General features: G+C 37.0%; 1 protein-coding gene across 1 annotated transcript in view; it reads right to left on the minus strand.

Moving 5' to 3' along the window:
* Positions 1 to 2,387: 2,387 nt before the first annotated feature.
* TMEM123 (transmembrane protein 123) overlaps positions 2,388 to 24,125 on the minus strand; it is a 42,113-nt gene continuing 20,375 nt past the window's right edge. Inside the window, exons 2-4 of the mRNA XM_066371463.1 lie at positions 8,297 to 8,638; positions 7,005 to 7,158; positions 2,388 to 4,822 (exon numbers count right to left, since the gene is read on the minus strand). Of these exons, the coding sequence (XP_066227560.1) occupies positions 4,798 to 4,822; positions 7,005 to 7,158; positions 8,297 to 8,638 (521 nt within the window). The 3' untranslated portion in view covers positions 2,388 to 4,797. The remainder of the gene's footprint in view (positions 4,823 to 7,004; positions 7,159 to 8,296; positions 8,639 to 24,125) is intronic.

Below are 24,125 nucleotides of genomic sequence, written 5' to 3' on the forward strand. Positions count from 1 at the left end.
TGTTCTCCCCTTTATTACCACCCTACTAATGATCTGTAAGATCATGTAACAGCAGAGTACACATAAAAAGTTTGTATTTTATCAAATGTTTATTTTATGATGTGTATTTCTTAGTTTAATGTAGTCCTACTACTTAGATTTGATTTTGTTGCTCAAGCTTTAAGTGTCATATTCAATAAGTCATTGCCAAGACCCATTGTCAAGGAGTTATTTTCCTGTTCTCCCCTGGAAGTTTTATGGTTTCTGGTTTTACATTTAAGTCTTTATTCCATTTAGTGTTAATCTTTGTGAGTGATGTAAGATAGGACCCTAATTTTTCTACATGGTAAAATAGAATTTTCCCAACATCATTTACAGAAGAGACTGTCTTTTCTTCATCAAGAATATTTGTCAAATATTAGCTGATGGTATAGGCATTGGCTTATTTCTGGGCTCTTGATTCTTTTCCATGGGTTTTTGTGTCTATTTTTATGCTAGTACCATACTGCTCTGATTACTATAGCTTTTATTTAAATTGATTTTTCTCTCTCCCCCTGACCCCCACCCTTTGGCAACCCTAGCTAGCTTTGTATTATAGCTTGAAATCAGGAAGTGGGATGCCTCCTCCTTTGTTCTTCTTTCTCAGGATTGCTTTAGCTATTTTTTTTTTTGTGGTTCCACACAAATTTTACATTTCTTTAATTCTGTAAAAGAAAAAAAAACACCCAATGGAATCTTGATAGGGATTGCATTGAGTCTCTAGGTAACTTTTGGTAGTATTGACATTTTCAACAAAATTAATTTTTCCACTCCATGAACTTGGAATTTGCGAATAAAAGCCAGGGATGCTGCTACACATTCTGTAATGCTCAGGAAGCCCCTCATATCAAAGAATTACCCAGCTCAAAATGTCAATGGTATCAAGGTTGGGAACACTTCTAGAATTAAGAGGTGCTGGGTTTGAATCTTAACCCTGTGACCAGCTGTATGAAACCACCATTTGCCTAAGCTCCCTGAACCTCTGTTTCCTCCCTTAAAAAAAATCTACCTGACAATTATGGTTGTGGGAAAGACTGAATGCTTTTTAACTGAAAAGTTATATATATTTTCAACGGCAGTGCCTTATAGTAAAGAGTGGGGGTTTCAGATCCAAGTGGCATGAGTTCTTAAAGCAACCCTCCAAGCCCGTTTTCTTCATCTACTTTAAAAGGGAGGAGTGGGGAATTTCCACTCCACACAATTTTCCTCAGGATTAAATGAAGTAATACACTTGTTTGACTTCTTTCATTAGTCTCTTGTAGTTTTCAGAGTATAGGTCATTCACCTCCTACGTCATTCCTGTGCATTTTGTTTTTGAAGGTATTATAAATGGAACTGTTTTCTTTTTCAGATAATTTGTTAGTGTGGTATAGAAATGCTACTGCTTTTTGTATATTATTTTTGTATCCTGCAACTTTACTGAATTTGTTGATTACACCTAATAGTTTTTTGATGGAATCTTTAGGATTTTCTTCTATATGTAAAATCATGTCATGATTTTACTTCTTCCTTTCCAGTTCTAATGACCTTTATTTCTGCTTCTTGCCTGACTGCTCTAGCGAGGACTTTCAGTACTATGTCGAATAGGAGTGATGAGAGTGGCCACCCCTGAGGGGGAACTAAGTTAGTAACGACCTTTGTTGCCATCTTAGTGATGTCATTCTCAGCATTTTTTTTGTATGCATAACATACTTTAATTAAAAAGTAATAATTAGCTGAAACCTTTTTCTGAACAGACGTGTTATTACATCTACTCCCATACCAGTGGGTCAAAAGCAAGACACGTTATGCCTAAAGTTGATGGGGGTGTAAAAATTGTGTACAAATACTATAACAGGGCACTTTTTATCATAAAAAGGATTTCCGGAGGACTGTACCCTTTCCCCGTGATTACCTCATAACAAATATTTGTTATTTCCAGAGTTAAATTATGTCATTTTAAAGAAAAAATAATACTAAAATACTTGAATACTATAATTAATTCATTTGCAATTGATTTATGCTGGGAAAGGTCGTTTATTTCAACTATAAATATACCTATTTCAAAAATTTATCCAGAATAAGGAAGCGGCTTCAGATGAAAATTCTTTTGAGCAGTGCTTCTCAAACTTTGGTGTCTATCAGAATCACCTGGTAGAAGGTTAAAACTGATTGCTGGGCTCCAGCTCAGAGCGTTTCAGTAGGACTGGCGTGGGGGACTCAGGAATTTCCACTCCCATCAAGTTTCCGGGTGCTGCTACTGATGACCCAGACAGTCACACCTGCGCGTCAGTTTAGCCCCAACAATCTGACTTTTTATTTTGGGCTTTTTCTATTCTGTTAATTTATCCTGACTTTGATGAAATGAAGCAAATTCAAACACATGAAACTCTTGGTGAACACAATTTTATTCTAAAAATAGATCTTAGTAACAATGAAATATCCAAAGCTGGTCATTAAAGTAAAAAGAAAAAGGAGGAATTCACTTAAAAATGTTTTGGTGAAAAATACAAAATTATCACTGTAATACATGGCCAACTCTCATTTATCTATATTTGAATTATTTATGGATTATCCAAGAAAATTTAAAAATCATTGACTGAATTCTGCCTAATATATACACCTGAATTGCTTTTATCTTCAAGTACACACATTCTTAAAAGAATGCAAACAAAATTGAACATTTGCTTTTAGTAAACATAAAATTAGGGAAAAAACTAGGAAATGTTCTCCAAAGCAAATATTGGTTTGCATCTCCTTCTCTCTCAATTTTTGCACAAAATAAAAAATCACTGACTGCACTGAAGTACTAGTATTTAAAAGTAACAAACTATACAACTTCTGTATAGAGAAAAGACATAACTAAATTATTTTAAACCCAAAGCACAGGGGACTTTAAAGGTACAGAATGACATTTAGTACTTAAAAGGTGGTTTTATATCTTCAAAGTGCTAAAGAAAGTACTCAAGAAAATTTCAGCCCTGTCTACAAATTTCAACTGATTTGAAGTACTGGGATATCAAGAATGCAGGGCACAAAACAACTTAAATGGGGGACAAAAGGCTCCCATTACCATAAAAGACCAATTATGGCTAAGTTACATACAACTTAGCAGCCCACATCTTTTTTTCAAACTAATGTAAACACATGTGTATCACAATAGTTCCTCCACACTGCATGTGTCACGTACATCCTCTACATGTTTTATCATTTTTATCATCTACATTCATCACATAACTGGCCAAAATGAACAGTGAGTAGAAATGATCCTTTTATCAAAAAAAATTCTTGATATATGCTATTCTCCATAAACCAAAAGCTGATCACAAAAATTATATTTAATTCCTAGAAGATGTAGGTGCAAGGTTATTAGGACATCTTAGCTCATTTTTAGACTATTAGAAATTGGTATGATTTACTTTGACTAATCTAAGGTAGAAACACTATCGTAGTATGACTAAATACTTCTTTTGTCAAAACCTGACCCTGAGTTTTGAGTGCTGAAATATAAACTATAAAACTGAAAACACTCCAAAATGTTGGCTACACTGCTTGCTGCCCCTACAGTTCTATGCTTTTCTTCTCCATTAACAATACATCTGAAAGTGCCTCCTCTCAGCAAGGGAGAGTGGTGGGAAGAATACTCAACTAAAGAATTTCCATCTTAAAACTTCGTAAGACTTTATTCCAAAATACACTGGTGTTTTAGTATAAAATGCTGTTTCCCCAAACTTCTGAGTAAAATCGATAGTGCAGAAAAATGCAGTTAATTTGCATCTTCTAGGTTAAGTAGCTTGAGGGGCACTCCACAGCTTTTGGCTTGATAAACAGAGCATTAACCTACAGTTCTGACTGAACAGAGTACTAAAGGCCTGTTTTGGAAATCATGAGGGTTTTTTTTTTTAAGTTAGGTGTCTTTATGGTGCATTAAACATTTCTATATATTGAAGCAGTTCTACAGCTCTCAAAAATACTCACTAAACATATAATAGCTAAATAAGAAATAAAAGCAATTTCCAGTGGTGACAATATTCTTACAGTAGCAAATAATCTAACGTCTTATTTAATACTAACAACTAAGTCTTTAAAACACCATCATGTTAAACATTGCAATTTACTGACATTACAGAGGGGAAAAATAATTATATCAACTGTTATTGAAAGTTTGAAAAAAAGTTATTAGTAAAAATATAGGCTCCTGAACAGGACTAAGACCTGGTATTGTTTCTGCTTTTGATTGGGGCTGGGGGGCTGGGAGGTATGCATTCTGTTTCTAAACCAAGTACTAAGCTTTAAAACATAGAAAATAGTTATGCTTTCCAAAGAGACATTTAAAGTAAAATTATGCTTAAGACCAGTTTTACTCATAAAATTCTGCTGTGTGGTATTAATTAGGCCATATCCATCTCTGAGTAGTACTGAAGTTCTTTGTCTGAACAATGAAGACAATCAGCATCTTGAGTGCTGTGACAAGCCCCTTAATTATATGCCCAGATGCCCTTCAGTGATAATGTCTTCCATTTGTGACCAATGCCACAAGAAAATGAGACTGAACTCGTCTTACTAATATATTTTCTGTAAGTGAATATAACATTGAATCAACTGTGTGCTCCAAATGTTCATTAAAAATCCAAAACAAACCCTAAAACTTTTAGTAATCATGAGGAATCTTTACATATTTATATAATATATTGTACATTATATGCATGGCCTGTTTATACGATTTTCAAAAGGAGAATATTGTCTTAAACCAATCTATTGGGTTGCATCACTCTTCTTTCCATTGGTCCTTAGATTTTCTTAAATGATGGCATCATGTTCATCACTGTAATAAAGCAAAAGTTAAAATTACTGTTTTTATTTGTATCAAAAGTACTTACATATTCATATTCTAAAGTAAAGTAACAAATAATATCAAGTCTCAGAATCAAAATTGTGATTCCTTTGTGTAAAATTTCTTAAAAGTACCCAGTACACTGTAGTGGTTAAGGATTTAAATAGCAGTTTAGGGTGTAACACAAACCCAAACTTAAATCTCTGCTCTGCTTATGGCTGTGTGACTTTTCACCAGTTACCTATTATAACCCTCTTTAAAAAGAAAGCAAGCATGTCTTGAGCATTTACTATGTGTCAGATGTTATACTACAGACTTTCCATTCATAACTCACCTAATCATCACAGTAACCCTATGCAGAGGGCACTGTCTTCATTATCCCATTTTGCAGAGGATGAGAAGGTAAGCAAGCCTGTGAACTCTTGTTTAGACCACTGTGTACTATGCTGCCTCACTTATATAAGCATGAGAAGGCACCCTCCTAATCTGTAGTTAATCAGACTCAAAACTAAGTCTGTCTTCTGCAAACCCCACATCTTAGCTATTGCACTGCACTGTCTCTCTCCATGCAACTCTAAGAAACATAGGAGCTAAAATTTTAATCAGTATTTGAATTACTTATTATCCAATAAATGAAAACTGGAAATGCTCATTGTTACTGGACATAGAAAGCAACAGTTTCTTTAATGGGGCAAAATTAAGTCCTTACTTATAGAATGCCATTTTATAACTTCAAAGGAACTACTGGCTTTGAAATGCACTATTTGTTTTTTTACATAGCACTAAAAAAAAAAAAAGTCAGTTACACAAAAACACCATGCTTTCTCATTCCATAAGCTATATCCTAATTTTAGAGGTGTTAAAATGTGGATAAAAACCAAAAATATGTTCTTAGACTCATTTAAATATGGTATTTCACCATCTACTGGTTCCTGCATGAAAATAACACTCCTTTTAGAGTCAAATTCTGTTTCTGCCAAGAGTTCCCTCACAGTAATGGGGATTCTGGGCTTTGACTTACCCCACAGGGCATGCAGCATTATGTGGTCATGTATACTTGAGTAAAATTAGCCCACAAGGCTAAAATGGCATACTTTGTAGTTAAGGCAGTTTAAAAGGAAAACCACACATTTTAATTTAATTGCTTTCACTATTTTATAGCCTCAACTATATCAATAAATATTGATATTATATAAAAGTAAGTGGCATTTAATTTACTATAATCAAAATGTGGTTTCTGTTTAACTGCTTAAATTTACCAAGAAAACAGATGGTAAATATCTGTAGAAACACAAACTGATTTTAAAAATTATTGCAAATTTTAATGCTCAAGCAATATTTCCCAAATGTTTCTTATGCAGAAAATCTGTGTGGGATGTATATGTTTACAACAACTTAAAAAGAACAAATTTTGGAAAATGACCCTCTATTCTATAGTATTTATATACATTAACATAAAAAAGAATGACTTGGTACTCAAAAGAAAAATCCCAAAGGACTTCGTTGGTGTAACAAAGATGGGAGATGATAGAGATAATACCTCCAAAAATTAGAAGACCTGAAAAACTATATGAAGGATAAACATGGTTTGGTGATCAAGAGTTGTTAATAAAGCTCATCTAAAAAATATTTTTACTATAGATAAAATGATAACGTATATTATACTAACTCATTTGAGATAGTAAATCAGGGAAAATGTGGCTGTCAGAAGAATCTAAGTTACTTTGCCTTTGTCACTGAAAGCAAAAATCATGTTTTTACCAAGGATGTTCTTAGTGGTGCTTACTAACAAACACAAGACATGCTAGATCAATAGGCACATGAAACCTGATTATGTTATTTCCTATGATTAGAACTATAAGCAAGTAAAAAGGGTTGGCTTAGCTTGGGTCTCTGGTAAAAAAAAAAAAAAAAAAGCACGACATTAATAAAATACAAACTTTTTAAGAGGCATATATATATATCCATTTTTGTTTGTAAATAATTATAAGAAACTATACATGAACAATTTACTTTGGGCACAGAGGATTTGGGAATATAACCCATAAATCTATGAATTACTCCTCTATGAGATGAACACTACCTCTACGAATCTGGTATTTTGTCATGGGATTTAAATAAAGAAATACAGAAATAATAAGATTTTTAAAAGTCCTGGGCAATCAAAACTCACATGGTTCTATACTGAATGCCTCTTCTTGAATAGTACATTTTGCATCCAATGTAAAGAATAGACAAAATTCCCAGTGTTAATGCAATACCACCAACAAAACTGCCAATTTCAAATTTTGAGCCTTTATTTTCTTTAGAATTTATAGTTGCTGTGACTAGAAGAAAAACAAAACAGGCGTTAGTGCTTTTAAAAACATTGTGATAAACTAAAACTTTCTGAATCTCTATATAAATGAACACTGAATTAGGAATAAAGGGGTCTCAAAGCCTAGAAACTTGCCCTCCAGTGTGTCTAGCAACTGGCCTGGCCTCTAGTTTTCTTCAGTGATCTAACACATCGCTTTAATGAAAAAACCCTAGTGTCTGCAATCCCAAGATCTCAAGGTGTTTGATGGTGCTGGACTTGCACAGTTTACCAAAACTTCAGAGGCAGCAAGACTTGGGGGATTTTTCTTTCTTATGAATCTTTATGCCTTAATAAAATAGGTCCGGGCAACATAGCCATAATCTTGCAACTGGATCCAATCTGAATAAATGTTTGACATTTCTCCTTTTAAATAAATTAGAAATATAAACTATTTTGGTTTTAATCATGGCAAGAGCCCCTGAGACATTAGAGTTGATTTCAATATATGGACTGTAGTAATAAATAAACAAGACAGAGTAAAATATATAAACACATTAAAAAAGACACCATAAAATCTGTTATTTGTTCTGATGAATGTAATGACTAGCTTTTAAAAAGACCTTCAACTCTGGATAACTTAAAAGGAGAATCTTAAGGTTTCTGAATTCACAGGCATTACATTTTTTAAAATGCAAAAAAACAAAGAGCGCTGAGACTCTGATATGGTATGTGATTATATCTAACACCACTTTAAAATATCTCTAGGGCACAATTAATTAAAACCAAAATTCACCAAAATATTGACTTGGAAATCGTGTAGATTGAACCTGCCAAATTCCTTCCTACAATGAGATATTGTTAAATATATGAAAAAATTTCAAACCTTCAAATAAAATCCCCTGTTAGGATCAATTACATAGTCATAGATGGGTCTTATACAGTCATTATTTGGTACAATGAAGTTGGAAATCCATTTTTTAAAGAAAGAGACAAGAACACTAGGTCAGTCAACTCTTTTCCTGATCTCTACAACTGATTTATTTAAATAGAAAGTCATTGCCTAAATTTCCGTATTTACTTTTGAAGACTGGAATGATGACCTAAATGTGGCATCTGAATTAACAACTATTTTCAGCACAGAAAAATAGATCGTTTTAAATACATACTAGTTACTGGTGAAGAAACAGATGTCACCGAACTATTGTGGGTTGTGGCCGTAGTGGATGTTGATATCTGGGATGTGTTCTGTGAAACAGTTGTTATTTTGGGTGTAGACTTTAAGGTGGTGGAAGTCGCATTTGTTGAGATCCGTGGTGTTGTCACTCGAGAAGTTGCTATGGGTTTCAAAGTGGTGACTGTGATATTTTTTATGACTGAAGAACCTGGAGTTGATGGTTTTGCTGTGGATCTCGAAGCGGTGACAGTTACTGAGGAAACTGAAGTTGTAGATGGTTTCACAGTGCTGTTGGATTCATTTCTAGGGCTGACAGGCACAAGCGTGGTGCTCCCTGCAAGAATATCAAAAATATTAAAACTGTAGCTTTGACTCAGGGAAATTAGGATTCTCCTTCACTGTGACTGTCATGGTCGCACATAAAGAGGTCTAAAAAATACAGCAGTATGAAAGATACTTAGTCCACTAGTTCTTCGCAATATACAGCAATAAAATACCTCAAACTAGTAAAATAATAGCAACCAAGCCTACATTTAAAGTTTTTGGGAAGATATGAAAAAAAATAAAACCCAAGGGATTGAGTTCCTTCAAAACAGGGGCATCTTAACTTTTTTTTCTTTTTGGTGACAGGGACAGAGAGAGAGAGAGACAGAGAGAGGGACAGACAGGAAGGGAGAGATGAGAAGCATCAATTCTTTGTTGTGGCTCTTTGCTGCAGCTCCTTAGTTGTTCACTGATTGCTTTCTGACATGTGCCTTCACTGGGGGGCTACAGCAGACCGAGTGACCTCTTGCTCAAGCCAGCAACCTTGGGCTTCAAGCCAGTGACCTTTGGGCTCAAGCTAGCGACCATGGAGTCATGTCTATGATCCCACGTTCAAGCCAGTGACCCCGCACTCAAGCTGGTGAGCCCACTCTCAAGCCAGATGAGACCGTGCTCAAGCCGGCGACCTCAGGGTTTCGAACCTAGGTCCTCTGCATCCCATCCGACATTCTATCCTCTGTGCCACTGCCTGGTCAGGCTTAACCATTTCTGTCTGAACATCTTGCCATACTTCTTGTCACAAATATTATTTGAATGGATGAATAGATGAAAAACTTAATACCTATAAGGGTTTTTAAAATTAAAAGTTTAATGTTTCTCTGCCACATCCTTCCAAGGAATGCTGAGGATAAGCAGTAGCTGCATGTTTCAAATTCCTATTACATTTTCTTAACTTTGGGTCTCTATTGTGTTTATGTCATATCTTTAGAACAGAATGATCTTTACATAGTAAAACAATGAACGCAATGCTGCTTTTGGATTCAACTCCCACACAGCCCATTCCCTTCCCCTGCCAAAGTAAGAAATTCTTCAGAGATACTATACAGAGTCACATGGGCAGAGGCAGGGAATGATTACAAGTTAGTTCACTAAGAAAATCCAAATGCATTAAAGAAACAAGCAGCTGAAAATGTCTACAAATTGACAAAACAGGCAAGTAAGTTTTGTATTTAACTGTGTTTCATGATTAAATGTTAAACTTCAATGTAAGTATTCTCTCCTAAAGGTCAGAACTCACATCCAGCATTCCCTAGTCCCTTCTCTGTAATTAAGTGATTGTGCCGCTCTAAAAATGATGCCATGCCATCACCGAGTCTGGTATCTTCCCCTGCCTGTTCAGTTCCTGACCGGTCCTTCCAGGGGGTGACAGAGTTAGCACCTGCACAGGTATCTGCAGAAGAGACCACCCAGGACTCGCAAAGGGTTAGGTCCTATCTGTCTTTGCCATTCAGTCTCCTCCACCTCTGAGAAGCAGAGGCTGTAAAGGCCCTGGGGCAGAGGGGATGAGCATCTGGGTGAGGGGGTCAACAGGCACGAACTCCAGTTATAAAGTAAGTCAAGGGAAAGCAGGGATGTAATATACAGATGGTGGATATAGTTCATGATACTAAATTGTATATTTGAAAGTTGCTAAGAGTAGATCTTACACCTTGTCACCACAAGGAAAAACAAATCTATAACTGTGTATGGTGATGGGGGTTAACTAAACTTACAGTGGCTGATCATTTTGCAAAATACCAAATCATTACGTTGTATACCTGAACTAATGTTATACCAATTATATCTCGATAAAATAAAAAAGTAGTAAAAAACAAAACAAGTTGTAAAGGCCAGACGAGGGTAAGTTACTCAGAGTGTCACTATGCTGTGTCCACAACCACCTCTGCCCACGGAGAAAGCAAGGACAGCGCTACCCCTCATTTCAAACCAGGCTGGGAAGGCTTCAAGGGAACCACCTCAAGAGCAGGACCAGATTCTCCTGGGCTTGAAGGGATAGCGCTGAAAAGCAAGCCTAAAAGGAGAGACGGCCTGGCTGAACTGTCGCCACCTGTCAGGAGAGTTTAAAGGGCTGACTGGGGGCAGACTATTTCCACTGACAGCGAAAGTGCCGTTTCCCATGAACCAAACCAGGTCCCATGGGTTGCTCTAAAAGACAGCCTCTGGAGAGAGCTCCGCAGAGGTCAGCAGGACAGGGAGCCAGAGGGTGAGGCCCCAGTGAGGGATCTCCCAGCAATCTGCCCAAGAGACCCACATCTGCCACCCTGAAGGCACCAATGCCAGATGAAAACATCCCAGCGTTCACTCAACTGGCTTTCTTAAATCCCTTTACGCCTAATCCTATAAGGGTAAAAACCAGCAGAAGTGAAGGAGAAAAAGGCATAACAAGGAAGGAAGTCAATAATGTCAACTTTCTCACTGAAGACTTCCAATCCTGAAGCAGGCCCAGGCTGGAAGAAAAAAGAAATTCCAACTATGAATCATTGTGGAGTTTTATTATTTTGGTATTATGCTGGAAAGGAGAGGCATGCTGCTACATACAACTCAATGCATAAAGTGGATACTAATTCCTCAGCTGGTGTGGGCGGGAGGGTAGAGATGCCAGCAAAAGGGTGTGTACAACACACAGTTGTTGATGCTTCATATTTTGGGTTGAACTGTGTCCCCTCAAACTCGTATGCTTAAGTCTTAACCTTAAGTTATGACCTTATTTGGAGATAGGATCTTTACCAAGTAATCAAGTTAAAAAGATGTCATTAGAATGGTCCTTATAAATGGGGAAATGGGAGTTAAGTAAATGGTGTCCTTGTAAATTGGGGAAATCTGGAGGTGGATACACACACAGGAAGAACACCATGTGAAGATGAAGGCAGAGGCTGGGCAATGATTCCAAAAGCCACCAGAACTAGGCAGGGGCATGGAACACGTTCTCACAGCCCTCAGGAGGAAAGCCACCCTCGGACTCGAGCCTCCAGAACTCGGAGACAACACATTTCTGTTCTTTAAGCCAGTGGCCCCAACCCCCGGGCCATTTGGTACTGGTCTGTAGATAAAGAATAAATAACTTACATTATTTCCGTTTTATTTATATTTAAGTCTGAACGATGTTTTATTTTAAAAAATGACCAGATTCCCTCTGTTACATCCGTCTAAGACTCCCTCTTGACGCTTGACTCGGTCACGTGATACATTTATCCGTCCCACCCTAAAGGCTGGTCCGTGAAAATATTTTCTGACATTAAACCAGTCCGTGGCCCAAAAAAGGTTGGGGACCACTGCTTTATGCCACCCAGCTTGTGGCCCTTTGTTATGGCAGCACTAGGAAACTGATACACTCAGGTTCACAGTTTTTTCATTTCTAACAAAATGTGTCTCTCGGCAGTGCACTCACTAGTTTTGCTGAGCTGGTTCCTTTCACAGAGCTTTGAAACTAATCACTGTGAGATGAATTAAGTCAGTCAATATCTGTCAAATCACTCTCCAAACTTGACTGAATAAAACTCGAAATCATCCATAGGTTCCAGTTAGAGAATTTCTCAATTTTAACTCCTGGCTTCAACTAACATGATCACAGGAAAATGAACAGGTTGTGATAACAGAATCTGTGCACTACCCTCCCAGAGCTGCGGAGTCCAGGAGGAAAAGAGGAACAAGATAAAGAATGTATACATGGATATCAGGGATGTTTGTCACCACTATAAAAATTCTCAAAGCAGTCCCATCAGCTCTCATTTTTGTTTTGTGGTAAGAGACCTATCCTTCTCTGTGCATATTTTTCTATGGTAGAATCAGAGTTCCCATTTATTGAGCTCTTCTCTTTATCAAATGCTGCTGATGTTTTCCAGGCATGGTGAGCACAAGCTCAAGTTCTCGATCAGCTCAGCTGGGTGACCTTAGGTACTTAACTGAGATTCACCTTCCTTCTCCTTATCTATAAAAAGAGGTATCACATATACTGCTCACAAAAATTAAGGGATATTTCAAAATGAATATGAAGAGATGAAAAAAAGAAGCATTTGATTTTTTATTAAACAAGGCATCAGAAAAGCAAATGACAAGTCAAAGAAGGTTGTTCAATTATGCAAATGAGATGCAAAACCAATTTTTATTTCACTGGTGAAAATGCACTGTACAAAAGGATGAAAGTACTGGAGTATCTGCACATTCCTCGATTCCCTAATTTTTGTGAGCAGTGTATTTGGAAGAATTAACTGAGATTATTTATGTTGAGCACTCAGTACAGTGCCTGCTACAAAGGACAAGCACAATGAATGCTTATTCTTTGTTTTAGCATTAGTTTTGTTAAATATGTCTCCCCTACAGAATGACACTGTAAAGTTACCCACAGAAGGCTGAAGAGTAGGCATGGTCAGATCTCCTATTTCCATGATTATCATCACTGCCATGTGAATAACATCATATAGAAGAGGATGCTATGGGGGGTATTTTCAGTCTATTGATGTAAAAATCCAAAAAGAAAAAAGTGATGCCCAGGACATTTTCTAGTTATACCGGTGGCCACCATATTATAGCAAGGCCTAGGAGACTATAAAGCAGCCTGTTTTCTTTCTAGTACCAAGTAAAAGCACTTATACTTTCAAAGTCTGCCTTTATTCCAACTGCCTTTGTGTAACTCTGCTGTGCTGGAATAACTTTCTTTAGCCCTATAACTTGTGTCCAAAAATATCTAAGTGCCATTTTCCCCTTGAACCTAAATATTTCAAACTTAAGGATGACATTTTGTTTTCAACAGGACATCAAATACACAACCAATTTAATTTTTTTTCAGTTATTTAAACATGGCATTATAGAGCTTTTCATTTCCTATTATAGTTGTCAAAGATACTGAGCTATTTAAGACATGGATCAGAAATTACTGCTGCCAGTTATTTTGAGGGGTCCGTAATTCTAAGAACAGTAGTCGCATCTGGAGCAAATAACTAGTCATGTGTGTGGCTCTGAGAATATTTTTAAACACTAAGAACTTCTTCCCTATAGAAAAACTAAATATCAGTGGAATCCCTGAAATACTTGCTATTTAGAAAGCAAACAGGCCACTGCACAATGTCAATAGACTCATTCCAAAAATTCTTCTGAATTCAAATTACCCGAGGACCAAAAATCCACAGAATTTAAAAATCTAGATTAAAAAAAAAAAAAGAACCTAATAAGAAAACTAAACTTAAAAGAAAGGTATCATCATAAAGAACTGTCCATTTTCTAAAAATCAAATATATATTTTACAGGTTACTAAGTTTATAAATTAAAAAATATTCCCCAAAGGAAAAATAACTATCTCTATGAACACAGAAAAATAACTAGCATGCTTTAAATAAGTTACAGTATATCTGCAAACTATTTATTTCCACATTTTAGTTACACTATTATTTGTTCTATATAAATCTTAATATAAACAGAATGTTTGTTTACTCTAGGAAGAACTGAAAGAGGTATTTTCAGTCAAAGAAATTATCTGCCTTAAGGATAGTGAGAACTAACAACTGTGAGACACAGACCAGATCTGTGAAAGGAAATTCAGTCTGGTGGGTGATCCTGTTTGTTCCCACAGCTGTATGGAATAAAGTAGCTGAGCAGAGAGGGTCAGAAAAGCAGCAGGTTTTCAAGGCTGTCAGATTGCCAAAAGACAAGGCCGGAGTTGGCTGGGGCTATGTAGACAATGTCCAGGCTTTGTTACACTTTTGCCATAGGTTTTATCCATTCTATTCCACACCACAATTAGCCCTGGGTAATTACAAAAAGAGCATGAATCATACTCACAAGAGCATCAGGCAAGACTGATATTATTTTCCCTGTCTTCCTGCTCAAAAACTTCCAAGCCTTACCTGGCAATTCTCACTCTCCATGCAACAGAATTCACTCTCTCTGCTATTCTTCCCAACACACTCCAGTCAACCTGGCTTCTTACTACTCAAAAACCAGCAATTCAACTCCTCCAAACACTTGTTTAGTACCTACTCTACTGCAAGAACTATGCTAGGAAGCTCTGAAGACATAACAAAAGATGTAATCCTTACCTGAAGGAATTCATGGATGGGCTAGGAAGAAAGGCAAGGGAACAATAACATTACAATATGGTATAGCAGAGGCATTTCCAATTTCACCTCCTTCCTAGGTACCTCCCTTTTCATTGAAGACTTATTTTTAATTTTTCTGAACTCTTAACTCTATCATTATTACCATCAAAAGTTAGTATGTCTTGTTTTATCTTTTCAATGGAATTAGCTGGTTATTAATCCCAAGAACTGCATGTTCGATTTTTATTTTGCTCTACAAAAGTGTCAGGCACAGTTCTGGAAAATTTGACTATTTCTAGCATGTGTTCCAGACTGTGTAAGGAATTAGAGGGAAGACCGAAAGGTATCTAAATTCTTCACCATGACAGAAAGGCCCAAGTCTCCTCTGCTGCCTCATCTTCTGCCACTTCCGTTTGCCCAAGCAAACCTAACTACTCACACTTTCATCCTGGTATAAAGTTCAATTCTATCTTTATGTTCCTTTTTTATACTATTTCCTCTGCCTGAAATATTTCCCAAACATTCTCAGCCTTGTAAAATTCCATTAATGTTTTAGGCCAGGTCTAGAAATTATAATAAAGTTACATGAAATGGACTATACAGGTCACTTAAAAAGACAAATATTTTCAGACTGGATTAAAAACAACAACCCATGAACTGTTTACAAGCGATATATCTTAAATATAAGCTACAGAAAGGTTAAAAACTATTGAAAATAAAATTATAGAAGTTATATGATAAAATTGCTAATCAGAAAAAAGGTGATGGGTGATGAGTGGTTCTGGTTCCAGATGGCAATGTGGGAAATCCTAAAGTGACCTGCTTCCATTGATACACCAAATTTAGAGCCACATATGGTAAAATTTCCTCTGGGGAAAAAACCCTCAAAAACTAGCTGGACTAACATTTGCATCAAAGGGGCCTCAAAAAAAAAAAAAAAAAAAAAAAAAAAGAGCGAAAGGGGTAGAAAATTTATTGGAAGAAATAATGGCTAAAAACTTCCTTAATCTGGAGAAGAACAGACATCCAGATAGAGAAAGCCCTGAGAGTTCCAAACAATATGAATCCAGAGAGATCCACACAGACATACTGTCATTAATGTGTCAAAAGTTACAGACAAGGATAGAAACTTAAAAGCAGCAAGAGAAGAACAACTTGTTACGTATAAGTCTCTCCCAAATCCTCTTTACCCACAGTAAGACTGTAAGATTTTTCAGCAAAAACTTTGCTGGCCAGAAAGAAATGGCATGGTATATTTGAAGGGCTAAAAGAAAAACGTCCAACCAAGAATACCCTATCTGGCAAAGTTGTTCAGAATTAATGGAGAGATAAAAAATTTTCCAGAAAAGCAAAAGCTAAAGGAGTTCATCACCACTAGACTGGCCTTACATGAAATGTTCTGAGACTTCTTTAAACTTAAATGAAAAGGTGCTAATTAGTAAGAGAAAAACATATGAAAGAATAAATTTCACTGGTAAAGTTAAAATTCAGAAATGTAATGTTGTAAAGGTGGTGGTTTCATCACTTATAAAGCTAGTATGAAGGTTAAAAAAACTAGTTACAGTATAAATATAGTAAGTAGTTGAGGATTATAAAAGTTAAATGATATACATGTAAAATCAAAAGTAAAACATGAAGGTGAAGGAGAGCAAAAATGCATTCAAACTTAACTTGTTAATCAACTTGACACAGTTTGTTTAAACATAGGTTGTTATACGTAAATCTCATGGTAACCAAAAGCAAAAACCTACAGTAGATAAAAGATAAAGGGATCTCAGCAAATCATTAAAGTTATCAAGACTTTACCAAAAAAATGAACATAAAAAAGGAATAGAGGACCTATAAAACAATTAACAAAATGGCAGTAAGTCCATACCTATCAATAATTATATACATTAAATGTAAATGAACTAAATTTTCCCATCAAAGAACAGATGAATGGGCTAAAAAAAAAAAAAAAAAAAAAAAGAAAGAGCCGTCTATAATACAAGAAACTCATTTCAGCTTAAATACAAGAAATTCATTTCAAATGTAAGGACAAGCCCTGGCCGGCTAGTTCAGCGGTAGAGTGTCGGCTTAGTGTGTGGAAGAATCCTGGGTTCGATTCCTGGCCAAGGCACACAGGAGAAGCACCCATCTGCTTCTCCACCCTTCCCCCTCTACTTTCTATCTCTCTCTTCCCCTCCCACAGCCAAGGCTCCATTGGAGCAAAGTTGGCTCAGACACTGAGGACGGATTCATGGCCTCCACCTCAGGTGCTAGAATGGCTCTGGTTGCAATGGAGCAATGCCCTAGTGGGCATACCGGGTGGATTCTGGTTGGGTGCATGCGGGAGTCTCTCTCTCTGCTTTCCTGCTTCTCACTTCAGAAAAATACAAAAAAAAAAAAAAAAGTAAGGATACACACAGACTAAAAAGAGGATGCCAGTCCATGTATATGGGCACCAAAAGAAAGCTAGGGTAGCTAAAATTGTATCAGACAAAATAGACTTTAAAACAAAAATTATAATAAGTGGTAGAGGAGGGTATACAGGGGATAAATGGTGATGGACAAGAACCTGACTTGACACAATACAGAGTACAGATATGTGCTAGAGCAGGGGTTGGGAACCTATGGCTCATGAGCCAGATGTGGTTCTTTTGATGGCTGCATCTAGCTCGCAGACAAATCTTTAATAAAAAAATTAATGTTAAAAATATAAAACATTCTCATGTATTATAATCCATTCATTTCCTACCACTCATGTTCATGATTACAGGTGGCTGGAGCCAATCACAGCTGTCCTCCAGGACAACACCAAATTTTTATTGGATAATGCATAAGGTACACGGGTTGTTGTATGGCTCTCACGGAATTACATTTTAAAATATATGGTGTTCATGGCTCTCTCAGCCAAAAAGGTTCCTGACCCCTGTGCTATAGAATTGGGCACCTGAAACATGTATGCTAACCAATGTCACTCCAATAAATTCAATTTAAAAAACCTGTAGTAAGGGACAAAGATGAGCATTACATCATAATAAAGGGGTCAAGCTAACAAAAGGATATAACATTTTTATATATTTATGCACCCAACATAGGAGCATCTAAATATATAAAGTATTAACAAGACTAAAGAGAAAAATAGCAATGTTGTTATCAGTAAGGGTAATATCCCACTTGCATTGATGGATAGATCATCCAGGAAGAAAAATCAATTAAAAAAATCAGAACATTTCATACAAAAGTAACAAAATACACATTCTTCTCAAGTATACATGAAACATTCACTAGAATAGAGCATATATTAGGTCGCAAAACAAGTCTTAACAAATTTAAGAAGATTAAAAATAATACCTAGCATTATTTCTGTATACGTGTTATGAAATTACAAATTAATTATAAGAAGAAAACTAAAAAATTTACCAATATGTGGAGATTAAACAACATGCAACTGAACAGTGTTGAAACAAACAAAAATAGAATATACCAAATATTATGGGATGCAGGAAAGCAGTTCTACAAGGGAAGTTCATAACAATAAATGCCTACTTCAAGAAACAAGAAATATTTTAATAATGACTAAAAACCAACTAAGTTCAAAGCAGGGAGTAAGGAAATAAAGATCAGAGCAGAAATAGACTAAAAAGAAAAGAGAAAAAAAAATATCAATAAAAACAAAATCAACAAACTTTTAGCTAAATTCACCAAGAAAAAAGAGATTACTTAAATAAATAAAATAAAAAATGAAAGAAATATTACAACCGATACCACAGAAATACAAAGGATCCTAAGAGACTATGATGAACACAAACAAATTGGATAACTGAAGAGAATAAGTTTCTAGAAATATACAAGCTTGCAAGACTGATTCATGAAGAAATACAAATGTAACTGGACCAATTACTAGTATAAACCTACTAACAAACAAAAGAGAGGAGAGGAGGCAGAGACAGACTCCTATATGCACCCCAACCGGGATCCACCTGGCAAGCCCACTAGAGGGCGATGCTCAGCCCATCTGGGGCCATTGCTCCATTGCTCCAAGTGGAGGCCAGGGAGCCATCCTCAGTGCCCAGGGCCAACTCGCTCCAACTGAGCCATGGCTGCAAGAGGGATAGAAAGAGGAATCAGAGAGGGAAGGGGAAGAAGCAGATGAGTACTTCTCCTGTGTGTCCTGACTGGGAATTGAACCCAGGACATCCACATGGTGGGCTAATGCCCTACCACTGAGCCAACCGGCCAGGGTCCTACTGTTACCACTTCTATTCAACATATAGTAAGTCTTAGCCACAGCAATTAAACAAGAAAAAAAGATATCTGAATTGGAAAGATGTAAAACTACTTGCAGATGACATGATGCTAGATATAGACAACCTTAAAAGATTCCATCAAAAAGCTATTAGAATAAATGAATTCAGTAAAGTCGAAGGATACAAAAATCAATACACAGAAATATGTTGCCTTTCTATACACTAATAATGACTGATGAGAAATTTTTAAAAAATCCCATTTATCATTGTATATATATAAAAAAATACCTAGGAATAAATTTGACCAAAGAGGTGAAAGACCTGTAATCTGAAAACTGTAAAACACTAAGAAAAATAGAAGAGGATACAAATAATGGAAGGATATACCATGCTCATGGATTGGAAAGATTAATATTATTAAAATGTTTTACTACCTAAAGCAATATACAGGTTAAATGCAATCCCTATCAAAATACCAATGGCATTCTTCTCAGAACTAGAACTAATCCTAAATTTTATATAGAATCACAAAAGACCCTGAATAGCCAAAGAAACCTTGAGAAAGAACAAAGTAGGTATTATCACACTGATTTTAAATTATACTATTGTAAAAGCTACAATAATGAAAACGTATAGTACTGGCATAAAAATAAATATACTGAAACAGATATATAGATGGATGGAACAGAATAAAAAGCCCAGAAATAAATCCTCACTTATAAGGTCAATTATTCTGCGACAAAGTAGGCAAGGAGATTTATACACACATACACACACACCATGGGGTAAAGACAGTCTCGTCAATAAGTGGTGCTGGGAAAACTGGACAGATACATGCAAAAAAGTGAAAATAGATTACTTTCTTACACAGCATACAAAAAGAAAAACAAAATGGATTAAAGATTAAATATAAGACCTGAAATCATGAAACTCCTAGAAAAAAATATAGGCAAAATACTCTCTGACATTGATCAGTGTTAGCAATTTCTTTCTGGATAGGTCTTCTTGGGCAAAGGCAAGAAAAGAAAGTATACACAAATGGAACTAGATCAAACTAGAAAGTTAGGAGGCAGATGTTTTGGTCATCCCCATTTTACAGATGACACTGAGGCATGGAGAATAACTTGAGCAAAAACTAGTAAGAGGAAAAGCCAAGATCTGAACCTAGGCAGTTTGGCTCAAGAGTCATTACTCCGCCCCCCTCCTTTTTTCTTCTTTGTAAAGTTAAGAGGAGGGAAGATAGAGAGACAGACTCCCACAGGGCCCAGAGACTAGAATCCGGCCAATAACCCCCATCTGGGGCTTATCTCTCTCTGCCCATTTGGGGCCATGTGAGCAACCAAGCTATTTTTAGCGCCTCCTGCGGAGGCTCCATGGAGCCATCTTCAGTGCCAGGACCAATACATTCGAACCAATCATGCCTTGGCTATAGAAGGGGAAAAGGAAGAGAAAGAGGAAGAGAAAGAGAAAGAGAGAGAGAGAGAGAGAGAGAGAGAGAGAGAAGAGGGGGAGGGGTGGAAAAACAGATGGGTCATTTCTCCTGTGTGCTCTGACAGAGAATCAAAGCCGGGACATCCACATGGCCAGGCCACACTCTAACAATGAGCCAACCGGCTGGGCCTGAGTCGCTTTTCTTAATCACTATGTTAAGTCACAAAAGTAGTGCCATCAAGCTAAAAAGTTTTGGATGGGATGAGTGAATGATTATGTCATTGTCCTGCTGTTGACCTTCAACATGTTGCTAAGAACAAGCTAGTAATGGGTTTTAGGGAGAAAATGTAACAACATAAACATTATCAGAATTATTCTTAAGTATTTAGTAAGCCTCAGTGGGTAGGTTACAAATACTCTTAATGTTTCATGTTCTACAAACCTACATACAGAAAACACTACTTGCCTGTCTGCATTGTAAAACACACATTAAACAGTATCAACTTCTCATCCCCTGAAAAATCTCATTGTCCCAGCAGGGCTAAAATGTGTGAGAAAATAGATCTGAAATACTTTGAAATAGCATTATTAGAACTATATTTACAACCTCAAAAGGCTGTGCAGGTGGTGCTGTCACTCAGTTTCAGAAGATTTATGGCCTAAACATGAAGAATAAGCATGTGCAATGTGCAGCTGCCACGTAAGAATTTGGTCATTAAAAGCTCAAACCACCACAACAGAGATATTCAGTCAGCAAAAACGGGTCTCCTCAAATGTCAGCAAAAAGAAATCCCTATAGATAACTGTACAGTTTAGTATCTACTAGTAAATAATTTTAATTCATTGTGTAAAGACATTAGAAAATATAATATTTAACACTGAACATTTTTTCTTGCACAATGAAAGAAAAATGCAAACTTATAATTCATTAAAAACACTTATTTGTGCTTAAATGCTAAAAATGGTACCAAGTTTGCTTCCTGCAACTTACAGATAGGAAAACTGACTCAGAGGTTAAGTAAATGCCCTCAATTGCTTACTATCAGATAGGGTTGTGAGCAGACCTTAACATAACTCCTCTGAGCCTGGTGATTTTTCCAGTGGTCTGCTCAATGTTCTTGAGGAAAATCCCCCTGAATTTCAGAGCCTGTGTATTCACTTCAAGTACTAACTTTATCACTATCTTCACTGCACTAAAATCACCTTCAATGAACAAATGTATAAATACCCCAAAAGCTGAAGCTAAAATAAGAGCTGATTAGATTTTTAAAAATTTAAATTTAAAAATTGAGCCTAGTATTTTTTACTAAGTAATACTGAAGACTTACAAAAGGTACAAAGAATAATACAAGCATCTGTGTTCTCACCATCATGACTAAGAAATAAAACTTCACCAGTTACAAAATCCCCAAAAGACCCCTCCTTAAGTACAGTTCTGTCAGAACCACTGTAAAGCCAGTAGCCGCGGCCACCATCACAGCTGCCTGGCTTTTGCAGGTTCAATTTGATCTGGGCAGACTGTAGGGAAACAACAGAGCCGAGAACTGGTGGGCCATTTTCCTTTATTCCTGCTCGCAACCAGCAGGAGAGAAAATACACACAGTGGGAAAACACTTCCCTTTCCATTCAGGGCTCCCAAAGCCACTGACTTTCTTCCATTTTGCTAGAATCAAAGGCCTCGTTCAGTCCCCTCTGCATGCCTCCATTTTGGCTGGCTCTTCCACGGGGCCTCCCTGCCCTGCTACAACATGATCTCCTCCCTACAACAATGTGGTCTCTCCTCAGCATGGCCTCCTAGCTCCTCCTTTTAAAACTTTTCCCCAGGACAACCCCTTCATCCAGCACACATTAGCATAACCAAGCCCCTTCCCAAGCAAGAAGGCAATCAGCCATATCATGTGAGAACATTATCACATGAGCAGCGGCTATCTTTAATAAAGTGAGCATAAACTTACAGTTTACAAACTTATCTGCCCAACAACCACCATCCTGAGCTTTGCCAAAACATGTTTCTATACATTCAGCCTCTGTAGTTATAAGAGAGATCTATCCTCTTGGGCCTTTACTCAAAAAACCAATAACTACTGACCCAATAATCCCATTTCTAGGAATCTAGCTAAATCCTAGTTGGTAAAGGTATATATATGTGTGTGTGTGTTCACTGCAGCACTGTTTAGAATAGTAACAATATTCACCAATGTGAACACGGTAAAAGATATTATGGTACATCCATTTTATAAAACATAACAGGAACACAGAAATGAATCAGACAGAGCTATACAACCTGTGAATGTTTTAAAATATGTCCACAGGCCCTGGCTGGTTGGCTCAGTGGTAGAGCGTTGGCCTGGCGTGCAGGAGTCCCGGGTTCGATTCCCGGCCAGGGCACACAGGAGAAGCACCCATCTGCTTCTCCACCCCTCCTTCTCTCCTTCCTCTCTGTCTCTCTCTTCCCCTCCTGCAGGCAAGACTCCATTGGAGCAAAGTTGGCCCAGGCACTGAGGATGGCTCTGTGGCCTCTGCCTCAGGCACTAGAATGGCTCTGGATGCAACAGAGCAATGCCCCAGATGGGCAGAGCATTGCCCCCTGGTGGGCATGCCGGGTGGATCCCGGTCGGGTGCATGCGGGAGTCTGACTGCTTCCCGGTTTCCGACTTCAGGAAAAAAAAATACAAAAAACCCCCAAACAAACAAACAAACAAACAAAAAAATGTCCAGATGCTTTGATATCTCTCCCTCAAAAAGGAGAAGCCTAATTCCACTTCCCTTGTATGTGCCCCTAACTTCCAAGTGTTGCTTTTAACAAAGAATATGGTAGAAGTGATGCTATGTGACTTCTGAAATTGGGTCATAAAAAGATCTGGCTCTCTCTAGGATCTGGGAATCTCTAGGATTGCTCACTCTTGGGGAAGCCTTCCACCATACTGAAGATACTCAAGCAGCCCTATCCTATATAAGGAGAGGAAGTGAGGCCTATCAACAACCAGCCTATGAGCTGGTTCACCTCAAGAAGTGAGTCCTTCAGCCCCACTTAGGCCTTCATAATTGCAACCTCAAATCTGACCCCTGCTAAGTATCCAGCACTACTTAACCCCTCACCCACAGGAACTGTGAGATAATAAATATAATAAAGTTCTGGGGTTCTATGTAGCAATAACCAATAAATACTAACACAAAAAGATCAGTATTTCACAGTTCAGTCAAAAGCTCAACTTGCAGAACATTACGTACATGCTTGTTTTGTATATTCATACCAGCAAACAGTGATTATATCTAGGGAGCTATTGGAAAGGGAAAGGGGAGGGGGGAAGGGACAAGATTCTCTTTTTATTTTATATGCTTTTGCATTGCTTGAAGGATTAAGTACATGCATTATTAACTTCTACAATTTTTTAAAGCCTATAAAGATTGGAAAAATACAAAAGAATTTTAAACCAATAAATATTTTATAAAATCTCTCACCCTTTGTAAAAGAAAAAAATATACTTTAATTTTAGACACATTGCTAACACGTTCTATTATGTAGTTTCCTAGCTGACTGCTGAATAAAAACAGAAAACCAAAGGAGGAGTGGGCTATTAGAAGGAGGCATAATGGCATTACAAAGACATGACAGTTGAGTCTGTCAGAAAAAGGAGAAATTAAAATAAGTCATCTGAATCCACTCAAGTGTAGAAACAAAGACGCTTATTTATCTAGAAGTCTAAGGATGTAACTGTTCACAAGACCATAATTATAAAAACAACATTTATATAGCAGTAAACAGTTTATCAAATATCCCACGTAAAGAATTTTATTTCAT

The sequence above is a fragment of the Saccopteryx leptura genome, chromosome 1 (genome assembly GCF_036850995.1).
Source record: "Saccopteryx leptura isolate mSacLep1 chromosome 1, mSacLep1_pri_phased_curated, whole genome shotgun sequence".
Taxonomy (NCBI): domain Eukaryota; kingdom Metazoa; phylum Chordata; class Mammalia; order Chiroptera; family Emballonuridae; genus Saccopteryx; species Saccopteryx leptura.